Source organism: Lissotriton helveticus, chromosome 3_1, assembly GCF_964261635.1.
Source record: "Lissotriton helveticus chromosome 3_1, aLisHel1.1, whole genome shotgun sequence".
In the NCBI taxonomy this organism is placed as follows: domain Eukaryota; kingdom Metazoa; phylum Chordata; class Amphibia; order Caudata; family Salamandridae; genus Lissotriton; species Lissotriton helveticus.
Genome location: NC_136061.1, coordinates 693,912,834 through 693,932,704, shown reverse-complemented (window position 1 = coordinate 693,932,704; position 19,871 = coordinate 693,912,834). Strand labels below are relative to the sequence as shown.

At 40.6% G+C, this 19,871-nt stretch overlaps 1 protein-coding gene across 1 annotated transcript in view; it reads left to right on the top strand.

The window, feature by feature from the left end:
* MPPED2 (metallophosphoesterase domain containing 2) overlaps nucleotides 1-19,871 on the top strand; it is a 645,229-nt gene that overhangs the window by 546,910 nt on the left and 78,448 nt on the right. The window contains exon 5 of the mRNA XM_078683736.1: nucleotides 11,287-11,402. Within this exon, the coding sequence (XP_078539862.1) occupies nucleotides 11,287-11,402 (116 nt within the window). The remainder of the gene's footprint in view (nucleotides 1-11,286; nucleotides 11,403-19,871) is intronic.

Here is a 19,871-nt window from a genome sequence, read left to right as displayed (position 1 = left end):
GGCCCTTTGCCTTGAGAATGGGACCCTTTACTCTGCTTCTCATACTAGGGTAACAACACACCGGGGTTGAAAATCATAGCTTCATTCAAAATTCATGAGTAGCAAGTATCCTGTAAACAATCCTGTTAATCCTTTCTCAAAACATCATCTGGTAGTCAGTCTGGCCTCTGAAGCTGTTGGTGTCTCCAGTTTCCCTGTTTATTAAAGAACATTTCTCTCTTGTTGCTTGGGATTAGCGATAGTTTCTCCAATCACTGAATTATGTTTGTGTTAATTTGTTTTAGGCTGTGTGAGTACATTGTGTCCATCTTTCAATCCTGCTATGTTTCTATTCTGTATTCCATTAGAGCTCTCTAAACCACATTCTGGAAGGTCTTCCATTCTGTGACTGCCTTTAAGCTGCTACTTGTATTAACTCAGAGCAGTTCGTAACTATGTTTCCATCTAGCAAAGACTGGAATCCTTCCTGAATTCTAAAGGCTCAACAAGTTTATTTGACAGACAAGACCATACCTGGACAAAAATAATGGTGTCAGTCGCATAAGAGGTTTCTGCTCAGTAGATTTCCAGGGTTCCAACTTCTAGTTGCCTTTTTGGGGGTGGGGGGGGGGATCAGAGAGACCATGCATTTGTGACGGAGGCAGGGCAATGGCTGTGTTTTGATGGATTGCTATCCGGAAGGATTTCACAGAGTTCTATCAATGGTGGATGTTAATTCGTTTTGTAGAGGGACCTATGTTTATTCCTATCAAAGCGATTCGGACTCAGTCTTGCCAGTTGGCACTTTTAAAGCTGCAAAAAGATTGTGTCAGAACATGACCATGAATTAGTCCACATCAACAGCTAAAATCCATGCTGAAGTCCTCTTGCTGTTTAGTTTATTAGGGTTGTGCTTTATATGCTCCCGAGTCTATTGACCAATTTCCTAGAGAGAATACACCCCATCAAACAGCCCACCTCTTGCATACAAAAATATAGGTCTGCCTCATGCTTGCATTTTGTAGTTTTCAGCGCATTACATGAGTGGACACAGAAAGGAGTAAGTCGTGAAGGCCATCCATCATGATTTATATTACAGAAAATATTGTGTTATATATATAATATATATATATATATATATTCACAGAAAAAACCATAGGTTATAGACCATATATAGTTAGGAATTAGCATTTACAAAACCTTGAAAATTCACTGAAAAAACCATAGGTTATAGACCATATATAGTTAGGAAATAGCATTTAGAAAACCTTATTTTACTCACACAAAACCATTGAAATTCCATATATAGTTAGTTGCACTAACTATATATCGCGCACCTGCAATCCACTGCTGATGATGTCACATATTACATCATTCATGACATGGTCAGTGACATCACTGATGACATCACTGATGACATCTCAAATGACATCACTGATGACATCACTGATGACATCTCATTTGACATTACTGATCACATCACTGATGACATCATTCATGTGATGATACAATGAACCTCTTCAGACTCTAATATAACCTTAGATACACTCAGTGTAAACAGACACTCACAGACTGTCACTCATCCATGGAGTTACTCACACACCTAGTCAGTCTTGCAAAGAATCAATCACACCTCGATTTCCTCAACTATATAGTTATACACACCTTACTTATTGGAACATATAATAACACATATTTACTCTGTTATACAATCCCTGATACAAGTTCACAATAATCCATACAGCCACTCACACATTCACTGGCTCTTATGCACAGTTATTTATATATGTCAACTATCACATGTACTGTGTTTTACATATGTACTTACTTTGACATGTAGCACTGAGATATCCATTCACTCACCAATACACTCATGCACACAGTCAACCGCCCATACAGATGTTTCCACATGCACTTTTGAACCCATACATCTAGTGAATCAACTGCTCACACATCTATGCACAGAGTCATACACCTCCCAGACACCCACACACACACTCAGTCTCCCATACAAATACTTGGGCAACTAATCAATAACCCATATAGTTAGTCATATAGCTAATGATCAACACATGCATCAGATTACAAAACAACAGACACAATGATGCACAATTTAAAACAGTTTAGTCACTAACCCATGCACTCAGTGAGACACATTTAATCACTCACTTATACAGTCAGTCATGCACCTACTAAATCCTTCATCCAGACACTTATACATCCACTCATTCTTCAATATGTAAGACATATTTTAACTTTACAGAAGCATACAGTCACTGGATGTTGTCATCAGTGATGTCATCAGTGATGTCATTTGAGATGTCATCAGTGATGTCATCAGTGATGTCACTGACCATGTCATGAATGATGTAATATGTGACATCATCAGCAGTGGATTGCAGGTGCGCGATATATAGTTAGTGCAACTAACTATATATGGAATTTCAATGGTTTTGTGTGAGTAAAATAAGGTTTTCTAAATGCTATTTCCTAACTATATATGGTCTATAACCTATGGTTTTTTCAGTGAATTTTCAAGGTTTTGTAAATGCTAATTCCTAACTATATATGGTCTATAACCTATGGTTTTTTCTGTGAATTTCATTGGTTTTTTAACAGCTAATATCTGTAGCTGTAAAATGTATTCTTCTTTAAATCCAAAAATATATTTTATATGTTTATGAATAATTTTTTTTTAAAATATTTTTTTTTCTTCGTTCCCGCTTCGCGAATCGGGAAGCTTCCCGTTAGCTGACCTTGATGCCGCGAAATAGACCGCGAGCCGGTAAACGTTTCTTTACCGCAAGTGCCGCGTTAGAAAACAACATCGTGACGCCTCCCGTCCGCATGACGTTCCACGTTGTCGCTTGATACGTCATATGACGTGCTACGTTAGCAAACTGGTACGCGAAGCGAGTGCCAAAGCGCAGGTTTCTGGAAGCAAACCGGGAGGCCCTGCAAAGCGCTTAACGTAAACACAGCAAGTCATGTGACTTGGTAATAACACTTTTCATTGGTTCATTTCACTTTTGGTTTCCTAATGATGTAAGACTAGGTCATATAATCTAAAATGAACACTTTTGATTGGTTGAGAACTCTTGTTTTTCCCAAATGATGAAAATCCCTCCTTCTTTCCTCACTCTGACTTTCATCATTGTGAGAGAAAGACCCTTTGTGATCACTGAGCAATGGCTTCTTTAGTAGCTTCAGCTGGTGCTTCCCCACCACCTCCACCACATCCAAGGAAGAGTGGACCACCTGCTCAAGTTGTAATTCAACAAGAAGAAGAAGAAGAGGAACAGGAGGACGAGCACGAAGAGAGGCAGTTTTTGCCTGAGCAGCCCAAGACGTCTCACCGGAAAGAAAACTTCATTTGGCAATTTTTTAAAATTCCCAAAGGTCAGAAAAAAGTAAATGCAAGATACGTAACTTGCCTTATATGTCAAGATAGACTGTCCAGAGGGACCGACAAAAAATACAGTTTCGGAAACTACACAATGCATCGCCATATGACTAGGTGGCATCCTAACAACTACAGTGCTGCACAGTTTCGGAACGACCTAGATAATCTCCCTATTATGGCCAGAAGATCTGTTGTACCGGAAGTAACGGGACCAGAGGGCAGGGAGATGGTGCCAAATATACAAATGAGATTTGGTGAAGTAAAACACACCTGCGTATTTTGCGATGGATTCATTTCCTACGGAGAAAGAAGCATCACTCTGATCAACAGAGCTATTGACTATCATATGCAAGTTTGTCCGAAACGCCCAAAATAATAAATACTTCTTTTTTTTGTTTTGTTGCTCCTGTTGAGCCCTTTACAATGAATCGTTTTCATTGCCCCCTCCAAGAAAAACCCAAAAAAATATAAAACTGTTCCGAAAAATTCAAAAACAGTAAAAAAATGTTCAGAAAAATAAAAAAAAAAGTTCTTTTCAGAACTACCTCCCCGTTATTAAAAAATTGGTACAATATTTGGAACTGTGCCAACCTCTATTTCTCTTAGTTCGCTTCCTAGTTCGCTCGCTGGTACGCGAACTGGAAGCGAACCAAAAACAGTAAGTATAAGGGAAGGAAACACACACTTATGTTAAAAGAAAGACAGCTATAGGGGAGTAAACTAGAGATACTATTACCCATAATCCACTACTGATGATGTCACATATTACATCATTCATGACATGCTCAGTGACATCATCAGCAGAGGATTGCGGGTTTTTTGGCAACATGCCTTATCCACGGTTTAATAACGCTGCCTTTTGCTTTATATAAGTTTTCAAATTGTATGAAATATATACCAATAGGTCTTTATGAACCTTTAGGTAGTGCTTTTGATCATGAGGTCTGGTCGCTTCCATACACATACAGATGTTTCAAAGATGATCAAGAAGTTTATCTGAATGGAGAGGAATGCACTGAGACGCCAGATCATTCACTAATGTGTAGGCACATACAGTTACACGATTCATGCAACAAACACCGACCAAATATGGCTTGCGTGTTGCAAGGCACGCCAGTTCCTGCTATCATCCCCACGTTCAAGTTGTTGGAAAATGGTAGTTATTTGATGCTCAATAATGAAGATTGTTCTGAGTTAATTAAAAAGTATTCCTTTTATCGTAACAGTAAGTGAACGGGTTATTTGCTGCAGAAATGTTCTATTTCCTCCCACACATGAATATAGGGAGTTTTCAATCTGGCCACAAATACCAACCTTGGGACACGTTTCAACGGCATGACAAGAATAAGAGCTCTTTTGTCTCAGAGAGAGGTGGCCTTGAGTTCGGCCCGTGAAACTTTCGTACTTCACATAGCGAACACCCGTACACAGGTTTGCCTTTCAATTTCAGCAACATGTTTCCGACTATCTTTAACGCATCCTCCACAAAATCCCTGGCACACTTTTTTAAAGTTGTTACCAGTGGTCTCGTGACTTCATTTGAGAAAATCTTTGGAGTCATCCCTGCTCCCTTTCATTCCATTTTCTCCACTCTGGTTCGTGGATTGCATTTTTACTTGCATTACCAGCGGACGCTCTTGTGCTTTTTTACATTTTTAAATATGGATGTCCCTCCTATGCAACCTCCGACCCTGCAGCTGCTGACACTGTTCCGCAATCGCATGCTAGAATATTATGGCACAATGCCGTTGGCGATATTAAGCACGGCATATGGATTATCTTTTCGGTTCTCCTACTTCACCTGTGTCCAGCCTGTATTTCACTGCCTGACCTGTGATTTCGATTGGGCCATTGATTTGTGTCTCTGCGGACCGGTTTCTCCTGACGTCGACTTTAATCAGCTGATGACTCCTATCATTACTCACGAGTTGATTTGTCCTGGCGAAAGGATTATGGCTGTGGCATTGATGCATGGACTACTTGGTCCCTGGAATTTACTGGCGGCAGCACAGTCTTTCTTGGAACACAGCTTTCTTGAAAACCCACCGAGCTGTCCTCTGATGGTGATAGAGGATCCGGTGCTGGGAGAGCACGTATGTTCTTTTCCGCTTTTAAATTGGATGGCTGAACTGTTTTCGGATGAAGACGGTGACTTCCTATTGGAGGCTGTTGCAGCTTATTTTGCATACACAGTTATGTCATAGACCTTTTTCATGTTTGATATGCTGAGTACTAGCATTTCATTGACAATTCATTGACTTATTTGTCAAGTTTTTATTATTTACCTTGCCTATTGGCTTAAGACTCGATAAAGTACTTGGCTGTTTTATTTTTCTTTAGCATTCAATTTTCCTAGTTTTTAATGCTTTACCTTGCGGACCGTCCACATATAAACTTGCAATCTGCTCTCATGAGATGGCACTTCTATTATCTTATTCAGTTCGTTTCCGGATCATGAGGAGGTGTCATCTAGGTCCTGGATATCTTTACACCGTGTTAAGTTAGCATGGGCTCATTACCGGTTTAAACGCCATTTTTCCTTTTTTGCAACTTCTGCACACGACACTTAGTTGTTGCTTTAGCTTTCCACCTAGTAGTTCATCGTGGTTTACATGAGAATAATATGTTATTGGTCTACTATCTGCTTTACTTGTTAAACTATATCTGTACAGCGAGTGCTAAAGTTTCAAGAACAACACGATACAGAATTGTTATGAGGTCTGATCTCCACGACTTCATACTCATAACATAAGTGCAACTTCTGCCAATTCTGGGCATGAGGCGGGTTTTATATTGCTTTGCCGAACACACATACACAACAGTTGATGCGGTTCACATGAAGAGAGAGCTGGTGTATGCTGATGTGATTCCTTCAAATCTAAGACACTAAAGTATGGACACGCCCTAAACCAACACAAAGAGACCTTCTTAGCAAATAATATAATATGTGTATTAGGGAGGGTGAGATATAAGCAGCCGCGGGCCGTGGAGGGAGTTACGATGGGGCAGGGAGGCGGGGAGGGGGAGAAGCAGGGTGGAGCCCTCTCTACCTTGCCCCTCCCCCTCCCCGCCTCCCTGCCCCACCGTAACTCCCTCCACGGCCCGCGGCTGCTTATAAGTGTTGCTAACTCTTATTCATTTACAGCATGTTAACATACTGTCACCATTCGCTTTTTATGTACTAGTAACTATGCTGGTAATTTTGCTACTGATAATATGTGTACTTGTATTCTCCACCCTGCTTCTCCCCCTCCCCGCCTCCCTGCCTCACCGTAACTCCCTCCACGGCCCGCGGCTGCTTATAAGTGTTGCTAACTCTTATTCATTTACAGCATGTTAACATACTATCACCATTCACTTTTTATGTACTAGTAACTATGCTGGTAATTTTGCTACTGATAATATGTGTACTTTTATTATCTAAGGTACTACGCCTGAGAAGACGGCATTAGTAAATAAACATTTCAAATACACATGTGTTCTTCTTAACTCCATGTTCTGGTTTCTAAGAAATATATAACGACCGACTGTTCATGAGTTCCACGTATCCTGAGGTACTATAAGTTCATATTCTGGATTGTCTAAACATTGAGAGTTTGTTATATCCAATGTGACACTGTACCTAGCTTGCTAAATAGTTTTTGATTAGTAACGTGAGTTTTGGGACACCCTAATTCGCCGAGGTTCCAATCCTCTGTCCACAGTTCTGTGTGAGAACAGAAACCCTGCGACAGGGGCACCCCCGACCCTTGCTGGAGCTTCATCACACTTGCGATACAACTCCAGCAATGCGCCACCTTTACGGCACAGATACATCACGCATCTGTGCTGTTTTTGCCCCATGATGCGCCGCATTGTAAATGCAGCACACCATAGGTGACGGAACAGCGGCACAGAATGACTAACACATCCCTGGTGATGCGCCAGTCATCATAAATCTATCCCTATGCTTCTTATCTTGTTAGAGATGAACCGCCATATGTATCATAAAAGTTATTTGCATTTCCTAAATAGCGAACTTTAAGGAATAAATAGCGATTCTTTACCATTCCTAGTTTGCGATGAGCTATTTGCTAATTAGCCGAATGTAGCCCAATGAAGCCCAATGTAGCCCAATGTAGCCCAAAGATGGCCGCCAGACACACAAAAAAACAAATGTAGCCCAAATATCAGCCAGATGTAGCCCAACTATAGCCCAGTGACAGAATGACCAATCAGCTTCGCAAACCTCCGTTACGCGAAGCGGAGCGCTGTTACAGATATATATCTTTTTTTGAACGTTAATTTCTCAAAATCCACTGGAGCACATATATTGAGACCTAGCAAAGGCACATCGGGCTACCAGTCCCTAATATTTTGCCAAGTTTCGTGCAAATCCATTCAGCCGTTCAATTATTATTTTTATTATTTTTTTTTGCCCCGCGGGGCCCTTTTAAAACCTCCACATCAAACCTAGGGGGTCAGCGAGGATCTACTATGCCCCCTTATAGTTATTTCCCCCTTTGTTTTGACCTCCTCTTGTCTCTCGATCCTACCGAGAGACAAGATGGCGGCCGCTACGGACTGTTTGGAATGTTGACAGACGCCGGAGAACCAATCAGCTTCGCTTCACAAAGCTCCGTTGCGCGAAAAGTCCGCGAACCAGAGCGCTAACCGGTCCGCTGTTACAGATATATATCTTTTTTTAAACGTTAATTTCTCAAAATCCACTGGAGCACATATATTGAGACCTACAAAAGGCACATCGGGCTACCAGTCCCTACAATTTTGCCAAGTTTCGTGCAAATCCATTCAGCCGTTCGGGCTAAAAGTGAGGCCAACCGCCCTATGGAAAACTCAATGTTAAAAACACGTTTTGGGACCCCCCTTTTTTCTCGGCCCCCACTGGACGAACCCCCCCCAAATTTTCAAGGGCTGCTCAGAAACAAAATGTGCCATTTTCCTGAAAATTTCAGCCGATTCCGTCCACAAACGCCAAAGTTATTAGACATAGAATTTTCAAAAAACCCATAGAGAAAAAATCCTAACTATATATACCTACTGGCGACCGCCAGTAGGTAATATAATATATATATATATATATATATATATATATATATATATATATATTCCTGCTCTTCATACACCAAGATAGCGAGTCACTCGTCAGGCGGGTGCAGTGTCGCGTTGGTGTGCCGCCGAAAATACAAAAGCTCAAAATCCTCCCCAATCCACGGGAAAGAAGGCAGCACGTTCGGGAATGTTGGCAAAGTAGTATTTTATTACACAGACAGACGCGTTTCGGATAAACTTCCTTCATCGGTGCATAAATGTAACGCGCGGCGCCATCTTAATAGCAGGCACAACGTTCTAAAAACAAAGGAGCGACTCCCGACGTCTCGCTCAATAGCGCGCGCCATATTGCAAGTATGAACAAATACATTCATCACATTAGTCTCCTTTGTGCCTAATATGGCATACGCAACATGATAATTTTTCATAACAATAATGCCAGTTCAGTCATGTTATACTCAATCTTGCCATGGATCGGCAATGGCAACTGATAAAGGTTGCCCAAACGCCCTCCAAATGAATGGTGAAATCACAACTTAAATCATTATCATTGTGCCTGCATAGCGCACAATACAAACCCAAAACATTTCAAAAGCATATAAATCATCTGTGCACTTAAATGCAAATTTGATTGACTAATCATTATATCATTGCATTGTAATGAAATGTGCATACAGTCCCCAAGGAAATAAAAAAAAGTGTTATTAGGAAACGAATACCAAAAAATTAATGTCTTTTAGTCAAACTATAGAACTCTTTGTACAGCATAACAACTCATCTACTGTTCAGTTCAACAATCACATCAATACATCCCTCAGGTTGACCACCTCAACTGCCTAGGTGCACTGCCAGCTCCTCCCCACTGTTTAGGCCTCCTGGAACTTTGGTCTGTAAATCAACAATATACCGGGATTCCAATCTCCGTCATTTCTGTATTCTATCACTTCCTCTTAGACTCTCCGGTATAAAGTCCAGGCAAAAATATTGCAGTAAATTTCTGTCACTTTTATGTTTTATGGAAAAATGACGGGCCACCGGATAGGAAAAATCCTTATTCGGGATGGCACGCATATGTTCCAGGATTCTCAATCTGACAGGATTGATCGTGCTCCCTATATATTTTAAACCACACGGACACCTCAAACAATAAACTGCAAATGTGGTATGGCCGGACATGAACTTGTTAATTTTCTTTCCTTCCTTGCAACCCTTGCAACCCTTCACTTCATAAGACAACGTTCTTTTGCTAAAGGTACACGCTTTGCATCTTCCACAAGGGAAGAATCCCCTTGCTTCCGAATGACCCTGATTTCTTCACAATGGGTACTAGGTGACTGTGTACCAAATTGTCTCGTAGAGACCGTGCTTTTCTGAAGGTAATCATACTGCATGGAGTTGCTTAGGTTCTCTTGCAGGGGTTGTGACAAGAACATATTATGACGTGCCCCATAACTCAGCATTAATAAACCTCAGTAAATTGGCCCCCGAAAATAGCTACTATACAACCATTGCATCCTCTTTGAATTATATGTTCGCATCAACCCTGTGAGGAAGGGCTTTTTACATTGAAGGACTGGTATTCAAACTCCATTAGGGAGCAGGCTTATACAAATGTCCAGTGATTTTGTGCACCTAAGCACTGCTAAAATGTTACTTGTGGCAAGGTATACATTTAGAGATGCACTACATGGGGCTTGGGCTTGCAACTTGTTTATTATATTATGGCATTTTTTCATTAACTTTTATCATAAAATTAGGGATTTTGAAACATGATGAATTTGTATTGGTGTACTGCAATTGTCAAAACGAGTCTGTATGCTTTATTATATTTCTTCTTTTAAATGTTTTTGCATTGTACCTTATATGGTTCTATTGAACCGAAATAAAGTAAACATGATGTGGCATTTTTTCTAGCCCACCCACAAGGTGTGCAGCAGATGTGTTGGTTTTATGACATTTTGCTAACGAAGTCCTAATAAAGTGAGAATTTAAAGGACACTGCATGTCTGCAATATTATATAAATACTATGGTGAAACCGACCCATTTAGTTAGATGAGAACTTCAAAGTTTTGCATAGTTTATGCTGTTTTTTCCATGCACTGGTTATTTTGGGAATGACATTATGCTGTCTTTTGAATCATGTTTAGCTTTATAACAACAAGGTGATGGGTGAAATGCTGAAATTAATCTCAGCCAATGGAATCGCTGCATCCCAGTCCATTGTTTTTGCCCAACATGCTACCTCAGTTTGGACCCTGCAATATGCAAATCAATCTTGACCCTGCTCCTCATGGGAACAGATCAACCTGAATTAATCTCCACCACTGGCAATGATGGACTGAGATGCGACCCTCCCGATAGCCAGTGTCTGAGATTAATGAAAGCATTGTTTCTAGCACCTTGTTTTGTTGTGGTTGACAACCTAAGTGCGATGGGTATGCCCAGACGTGGGTCCCATGCTCACTGTGCCACTGGAACCAAGCTATGGCCAGCCCAAGTCCTGGGGTTCTTGTGTTCTGGTTCAGGTGGTGCCTGGCAGTTCGGGCTGGTCTGGTCTCACGAGGAACAGGGTCAAGGCTGATTTGCATATGGCTGAATCCAAACTGATGTAGCATGGTGGGCGAAAATTTATATATTAGGATGCGGCCCGAGCGATTGCCAGAGACTGAGATTAATTCAAGCATTTCATCCTTTCCCTTGTTTATGCTTTAATTTTAGAACTACCACCTACCAGTTTGAAACTTGCTTGATTTTGAATTTAACCAAATATAGAAGCATTAATGAAGGAATATGTATACGATTTAAGCAAGACATATATAACATTTTAGTTTGTTGTTTTCTTCCCCTTAAGGACACCTTGGTTCAACGGATGGGGCTTTAATCTTCCAAGAGGCCAGTCGCTACTAGACAAGTGGAACCAAATCCCAGAGGGAATTGACATATTAATGACACATGGACCTCCTCTTGGTAAGTTTGGCAAAGAAGGATATTGTAAGTGTAGAATGAATGCAAACTCATTGCTTTTAAAGTGAAAAATCACTTACTCAAAAATGGAATGACAAATTAAATATTTAAATATTTTATTAGGGTGCATTTTAGTAACTGAGCTCCCAGAGCTCTTTTGAAAAATTATGATCTATTGATTCTTGAGGCCAGAATATATAACTATCATCATCTATGGCTCCACATGCAAACTTGAAAACGGTTTAATGGTTTAAATGACATGTTCTGTTATGCAGATGTTCTAAATTGAATGTTGACACGTTTCCGTGCTTAGTAAACTTCCCGTTTCCTATATTAAATATTCCAGTTTTATTTTTAACTGTAGTATTAGGCTCATGAAATAATGAGTAGTTCAAAGGTCCCTAAGTTGTAATGAAGCATTGATGGTTATGACGTATATGTTTTACTCGAGCAATAATAATTCAGGTGAAAGTTGCTATCTGACTTTTTTTAGCAGGTTTTAACAGCAAAACACCACTATTCATACCCGTTAATGCTATTAGTTAGCAAAACTCAATTTGGACTGGGTGGAGGAAAATGACATCATGACTCCCCTTCAGGCTGGCTTCAGAAAGAACACGTCGACCATGGATCAGATCTTCCGCCTTCTTCTCCTATATTGGAAGACTGTCACCATAGAGGGTGGAAGACTGTACATGGTCTTCGTGGATCTGAGGTCAGCCTTTGACCTAGTCCCTAGAGGGAAACTTTGGGAGGTTTTGCAGAAGCTAGGAGTGCCCCCACACCTTCTTAGTACTATCATCAGGCTCCACGAGAACAACTATGCCCAAGTAAGGTGTGGGAGGGATGGTAAGCTCTCAGGCAAATTCCCTGTCCTTAGAGGAGTCAGACAGGGCTGTGTCCTGGCGCCAACCCTCTTCTGCCTCTTCATTAACAGTGTCATTCAACATCTTGACACTGTCGAGGACAATGACGCCCCGGTTTTGGCAGGCAGGAGGGTTCCGGCAATCATGTTTGCTGATGACACCCTCCTGCTTTCCAAATCCCCCATGGGGATCCAGAGGATTGTAAATGGTTTTGGCCTTTTCTGTCGGCAACACGGGTTGGAGGTCAACACAGAAAAAACTAAGTTTATGATCTTCAACCCCCCTGCCAGAACCAGACCCAACCCAAAACTGGGGGAAGTTAGTCTTGAGAGGGTCTCGACCTTTGTCTATCTGGGGGTAACATTACAAGAAAACCTGGCCTGGGACTGCCAGATAGCGAGATCAAGGCTGAAGCTATCCCAGCTAGCGGGCGCACTCCTGAAGGTGGCAAATAAATCCACCTTTAAGCCTGTAAGCCCGGCCCTTGAAACCTATAGAACTCAAGCGAAGGCAGCAGCCATGTATGGCAGCGAGCTGTGGGGTTACAAAGCAGGGAAGGCATTGTTAGCGGTGGAAAATACATTCTTGAGACGCCTACTTGCTCTCCCGCAGGGAACGCCACTCCTCCCCCTAAGATTGGATTTGGGCCTACACTCCATCGCTGAAGATCTTCTATCCAAACCCGTGAAGTTCTGGCATCGGATATGGTCCACTGAGGAACTGTATCACTATAGACAGGACCTTATCCATGTACTGAGGCTGAATGGCAGTAACAAAATCCCCTGGCTGGCTTTTATTAAATCAGAATTGTCCAGTTTGAACTTGCCAGACCTCTGGGATGATCCAGTTCAGGGTTGTCAAAGGATCACACGCAAAACTCTTGCCCAGCTGTACAAAAACAAAAATCTGGCTGACATGGACAATGCTCATAGTACCGGCACCCTGACGAGTCGTTTTATGGAGTCCAAAAATTCTTACCTCTTTGAACCTTTTATGGATTTTATTTTTCCTCTTTTGGCAAGGAAATTGTTCCTGCAATGGAGGTTTGGCACACTCCCCACCAAAGTATTTACCCACAAATGGCTCACTGGGGGTGACAAATTCTGTCCTTGTTGTAAAACCAAGAACGAAGATTATCTGCACATAATGTTTGTTTGCCACGCATACCAAAATCCCAGGAAGCGTTGGATTGCACCGCTGTGCCGAAACCTGGGTTTTCGGGAATACCTACAAGCATACAGGGTTATGAAAACCAATACCCTGGGACATATTGTCTTTGCGGTATCAAAATTCCTAATGGCAGCTTGGTTAATAAGGAAGAAAATGTCCCCCTGAACTGGTGCCACTGTGTTTCCTTACCTCATGCAGACCTTCTAGCCTTTTTATATGTAAATATTCTCTAATACATGCATTCCATTTTACTGTGTATTTATGTACTGTATTTTATTGCATCTTTTATGGCCCATGTGGCCGAAATAAAGAATTTTTGGAATTGGAAAAGTTTTTTATCATGTTAATGTTAATTTATATTTATGGAGCACACGTTCACCCTTGGTTTCCTGGCGCTCACTGATAGAGAGCTATAGGTGGTGCAATAATGAATTACCATCTAAGAACCAACGGCTTGTATAAGTAGCTATGTATTTAATGCTTTCCTGAAAGACACCAAATCGGATTGGATTGGGAGAGGAGATTAAGTGGTAAGGCATGCTGGTGCTAGCGCAGAGAATGTTTGCTCCCCGCCCCCATTTAGTGGTGCAAAATCTTGCGACTATTGCTAACCTTGCTGAAGATGATCTGAGTGTCCGTGAAACTAGAAACTCGTTTGGATAGAAACTGAGGGGCCTGACCATGTAGCGCTTTGAAAACTAAGCAACAGGTTTTAAATTTAATCTGTTAATTGATTTTAAGCCAGTGGAGTTTTTTTTACCAAAGGTGCAATATGGGTTGTCCGCAGGGCTTCAAAGATCGCATTTAGGTAGGCCAAGAAGTATTGTGTTAGAGTAATTTAGCCTTGAACTAATGACTGCCGCCATAATAATTTTCAATACCAATAGTGAGAAAATATATATAACATATATGTTTGTATTATACACTTTGAAATGGCTGCACTAATATGTGTTTTCAAAGAGAGCTGGTGGGTTCAGGGAGAGGTCCCATCTCCCTGGGCCACAACTGGTTAGTCCACAGTGTCTAATTTGTATTCATTACCGCTATTTGAGTTTTTCTGTGTTTAGTTTTAAGCAGTTGTTTTCCACCCAACCGCTAATAAAGCACATGATGACCAGACGTTTTTGCTGTCAAGGGGCATGGCTATCTAGACGGAGCAGAGTCTGGGAGTTGTCATCATAGTTCTTTATCTGACAGCCTCTGTAAACCAGCTCATATATTAGAGGTCGAATATATATATTAAATAAGTAGTGATAATGGCCATCCCTGTAGTACGCCACATTCTGTGCTAATTGGTGCTCCCCCAAAAAAGGATACCTGCACTGCCTGTGATCTGTTCTCCAAATATGATGTCAACCATTTACATGGAGTCTAAATAATCCCCTTAGCCTGGACAAGTCATAGTACCATTTTATGGTCTACCATGTCAAAGGCTGCGGATAAGTCTAGTAGTAGTATCAAGGCTGAGGTAAACCTCTCATCAAGATCTGATCTAAGATCATCAATGACAGATAATATCATGTTTCAGTGTTGTGTCTGGGACACAGCCGATCTTGTTGTGATCCAAGTAGTTGTAATTTTGGAGATTATGTCTTGTATCTTCTACCATATGTGCCTCCGATAGTTTAGTACAGTATGACAACAAAGAAAAAGGTAGATGGTTCTTCAGTATTTCTAGGTTGTCTCCATGTTTGCTCAAACAAACTCTGCGACCATCTCTAATGCATAAACCCAAATCCCACTGTCAGTACTGTATTCAAGAAGATGTTGCATGTCATCTAAGTAAGAACTTAGCAACTGGAATTTCAAACTTAAGTCAAGATTTACTCCCCCTTTCTTACTGCAGATAGCAATTTGAGCAGCTTCGCACACTTTGCATCACTGGGGAGTTACTGAGGTGCATCAGCACAAACACCCACAGGTGTTGAAGCAAAGCCTGACCTACTGAAATAGACTGCCCAGCTTTGCTTTAGAATATAGGCACAAATGGACACATTGAAGTTTCACATGTTGGATGAGTTTGTCTATGCATAGGTATTTGTACTGTAAGGGTATGCTTTCTGACTTATCCTGTGCTAAACAGCTCACACTCATCTCTGCACCATGGTGCGAGACTGTGTATGAAAGCCAAAGCAGAGAATGACAGTCGCATCAGGCTAGTGCTGGTGATATGGCACTGTGTTGTTTTCACTTTTGTGTAGTGCAGTAAATGTGGCTGCTGCGCTGCATGAAAAATGTATAAATCTGGGCTAAAAGGTTCAAATTAATTGTTGATTATTTCTCGTTTTTCCTAAAATATTTTTTATATTCAATGTAACGGAAATGAAAGGATTCAACGTAGAAAGCCCGAAAAAGAAGCCAAGGAGAAAAGAGTGGAGATTATGAATAGTATCCATTAGAGACCTTAAAGGTCGCAGATTCACCACAGGCTCCTGCTGGCTGGCACTTCCTCATTCCACACCTGATACCTGCACTAAGCTTGAGAGTATATCACTCCTACTGTTGTTGATCTTAATTGACTTATCATGCAAGGTCATGGCCTATTCAAATTCTGTTGTACCGTATACAAAATCATATTAAATAATACAAATAGAACATTTCCCTAATAAACTCTCCGAATAGGGCTGTTCAGCCCAAAGCCAAGACTGTAAAAAGCTGGCGATGCCAAGGTGCAGGTAGGAAAGAAAGTATTTGGGGAGTGAAAGTGGGGTACAAAGATCGTCCGGAACGTACAAGAGTCTAGCATGAACTAGGACTGAGGCTGTCTGAAAAGTTCAGAAAAGTATCTTTTAAAAATCAATAATGATTTGGCTACGCACCTGGCACAATGTGCTTTCAAAGGAGAAGAGTGAACTTGTTGCAATGTCTAAAATTACAACAGTCCTGTTGAAGTTGCTTCTTGATTTTGTCTCCCTTGCTCACAATTTCATTCCAAATGCTTCTTCGTTTCAGTTTTTTCTTACAATATGCTTCTCCCTAGTACCTCTGAATCACATACTCTCCACTTGTCTTAAAGGACATGCTCGCAACCTCTACTGCTGAATATTAATTAGCTCATATGTAATTTCAACTCGTCATTTATTAATTGTGATACAATACAGTCAGGTGGTGTCATTTGAGCAGGGGGTATTCAGCCACAAATAGCTTAAGGTCCTCTGATATAATTTGTGTCACTGGAAATCTGCAACAGTATGAAACTATCATGTAGTTTTGCAAGGTCTGTAATTTATTCATGGCGAAGTGTGCAATTATTACATGCTTTCCTTAGGTATGGACTTCTACTTTATTCAGATGTTCGAGCCGATTCACAAAAACATTCTGGTGTACTGGAGGTAGTAATACAGGAGTACTCTTTTACGTACTCTTGGATGCCTTTGTACCTAAGCCTTGGAACGTCCAATTCCCTATTAGAACAAGCATTTGCATTGCAAAAGGTCTCACACTCACGCGAGTTTGAGCTATTGGCATTGTATATGACAATGCCTTTTATTTATGTTTTGGGTTTTAAAACATAAATAAAAGGCATTGTCATTTAAAATACTAATAGCTTAAACTTTCGCAAATGCGAGGCATATTGCATTGCAATAAAGTGCCTTCTCGACCTCTTGTTAGATTGTAAATCTCAGAGGAAGCAACTGGCCTGCAACGTCTTCAAAGTAGTGATAATAGTGCAATGAAGAAGATGTGTAAGTGCTGTAAATTACAAAGACACAAAGTGTGAAGTGAGAGTTATACATGATTCGAGCTATATACACTAACAAAGTGCTCCAACACCTTTCGCTCTGTGATTACACTGTCACGTCTCAGGAGGAAGAGCGGGAGGGGGTGCTATTACCTGCCCTCTATGTGATTTGAGTATGTAGTTGAGGCCTTGCCTCTTAAGGATTGAAGCGGCAATGCTGATTGACGGCTCCTACAGGAAAGTACCCCATAATTCCCTGCATGGGCTTGCTTCATTTTTTTAAACTCTGGAGATGCACTAAGGAGAGGGAAGGGACACCACCAACGATTAAAATAAGTTTTATAGGGGGCTGCAGTGACTACAGAAGACCCCAGGAATTAAAAAATAACCTGTAAGTCTCCTGGGTCATTAAATTCACGGCTGCAGGAGAACTTGCCTTAATTTGCAAAGCAGCTTGAGCTGGACCTGTATACTTTTATCTTGAGTGCAGACCCCTTGTTGCTGGTTCAATTGCTGCATTTTCTGGCCTGATAAGTGTTAAAGAAAGCCTCAAACACATGGCTCTGAATGCTTTAATTAACAAACTTTTTTGTGGTGATTTTTTTTAACAACCTAGATTAGGACTGCTGACCCCCCGATAAAGCCAGTGGCCCTAAAATTTATGTTTTGGTGTTCGGACTCTTACATCAAGCAAGTAGGCCTGCCTTTACTTAAAATTACTTTCTTTAAATGATTACTTTATGTTACTAAAAACTCACTTAGAAAAACAAAGGTTAATGTGACGTTATAGTTAGGTGAAAATGGCAGTTAAAATTTACATTTTAAATTCTAAAAAAACACTGAAATCCACCAGTAATAGTTAAGTCAAGGAACTGTGTCTCTTGCCATTGTTGTGCACTGCTTGTGACCTTACATATTACAGCATTCATGACATGATCTATAGCATCATTAATGTCACTAATAACATCTGAATTGGCATCACTGACGACAACACTGTGCATGGCGAGGGCATGGGCAAAGAACAACATAGTGTCCAGTGTATAGGGTCCCCATGGCACAGGCTGGAATCGGGCCTCTAGGGATGGGATCCCCTAGCCCATTATATGGCTCGGGAGGAGGGCCATACTCTTCCCCCCTACCCAATTATATATTTAATCAGGCAATGGGTTATGGGGTTCCAGCGCCCAAAAAAGAGCCCGGTGAGGGCGCGTTCCTCCCTCTCCTTCAAAAAATGACACTGATAACCATCAAGCAGTCTACCACATAAAAGTCCAAGATTAAAAAATCCAATCACTTTTGGTTTTCCAATTCCTTTTTAATCAGTGAGTTGTAGAACCATTTTAGCCAACACGTTTCGATATCAATTACTTTATCAGGACTTGAAAATTACACAGTTTAAAAACTTACATTTCACATATTCCCTAATACCATCAGTTTCCTCCACTTTGTGTATTATAACATGCCAACAAAAATAAATAAAGAGGTCTTAAGAGCCTTATAGACATATATTTATGTGACTAAGAGTGCTATATAATCCACTCATATAGTATATACTACCCCAATCTAGAAACATCTCGAGATACATGAGTTTTAACCCTGAGTGAGGCAACCACTGTTTCATCAAAATGTAACCGTTAAAAAGTAGGTGAGTTTATTGTGATGTTAGCCAAGTGAACAAGTCTATTGAGCCTTTCTTACACCCTTAATTAACACTACTATCATGCAGGGATCACCCCGCTCACCAATCCAAAAAGGTACAAATCAATATTCTCCTCGGTTCAAGATCCTTTTATAACGCTGTTAAAAGAACCATCACTCAAATATTTCTCTAAGCAAACATCATTCTATCCTTTTTACTGTCCATAATTCAGAATAATATAGCTACAAAAAAACATATTACCACAATTTCATATTTCAAAATGCCTGTTTTACCATAAAATGGTAATGTGAGATCTCTTTTGACAATTTGATCTCCATATAAAAAGGTTCATTCCTGAATCTAAAATTCAACCAAAATAATCAACTTAGTAAACTCTCTTTAACTCATTTGAAATGAATTAATTGAAAAGAACTAGCTACCACTGTCAGCCCATCACTCTAAATTGATTCCTTACATCTGTTCATCTTTATCTGTAGTCACATTCAGTCTGAAGTGGCATGTGTGCGTGGAGTATTACGCAATCTTTGTTTGGGCATATATACCCAGGTTGGAAGACTTAACAACGTAACGAAAACTGTTTATTTTTATCAAACTATAGTTGCCATCTGGCAATCCAGTTTACAGTTTAGAAAATGAACTGCACATCAGTATTCATATAGTTTTCATTGTCCATCTTCTAAAATGGACTTTTATGTAGTAGAGTGCCCGAGTGTTACCAGTATAATGTTTGGGACATACCTGTTGTGGAGATTTCTGATAGCAACTCGTCCCTCCTTTTTGGAGCAACAAGAACTTGTCAATAGGAAAGTATTGGATATTGAAACATAGAAAGCATGTGTTCATAATGTATACTATCCAATTAATACAAACTAAACACTATTATATTTACAGAGACCCTAGGTGATGGGGTCAAAGGGGGAGGTTGCATGCCCCCATAATTTATATTAATGATGCAGCGATCCCGCTGGACCCTGGCCCTCCCCAGGGGATTCATGGTCAGGGCTTGCAGAATTATGCGGTGTTGAGGATCAAATTATGCCGAAAGGTAATGTGAATTTTGTGGATATATGCAGATTATGTGCCACATTCTCTGG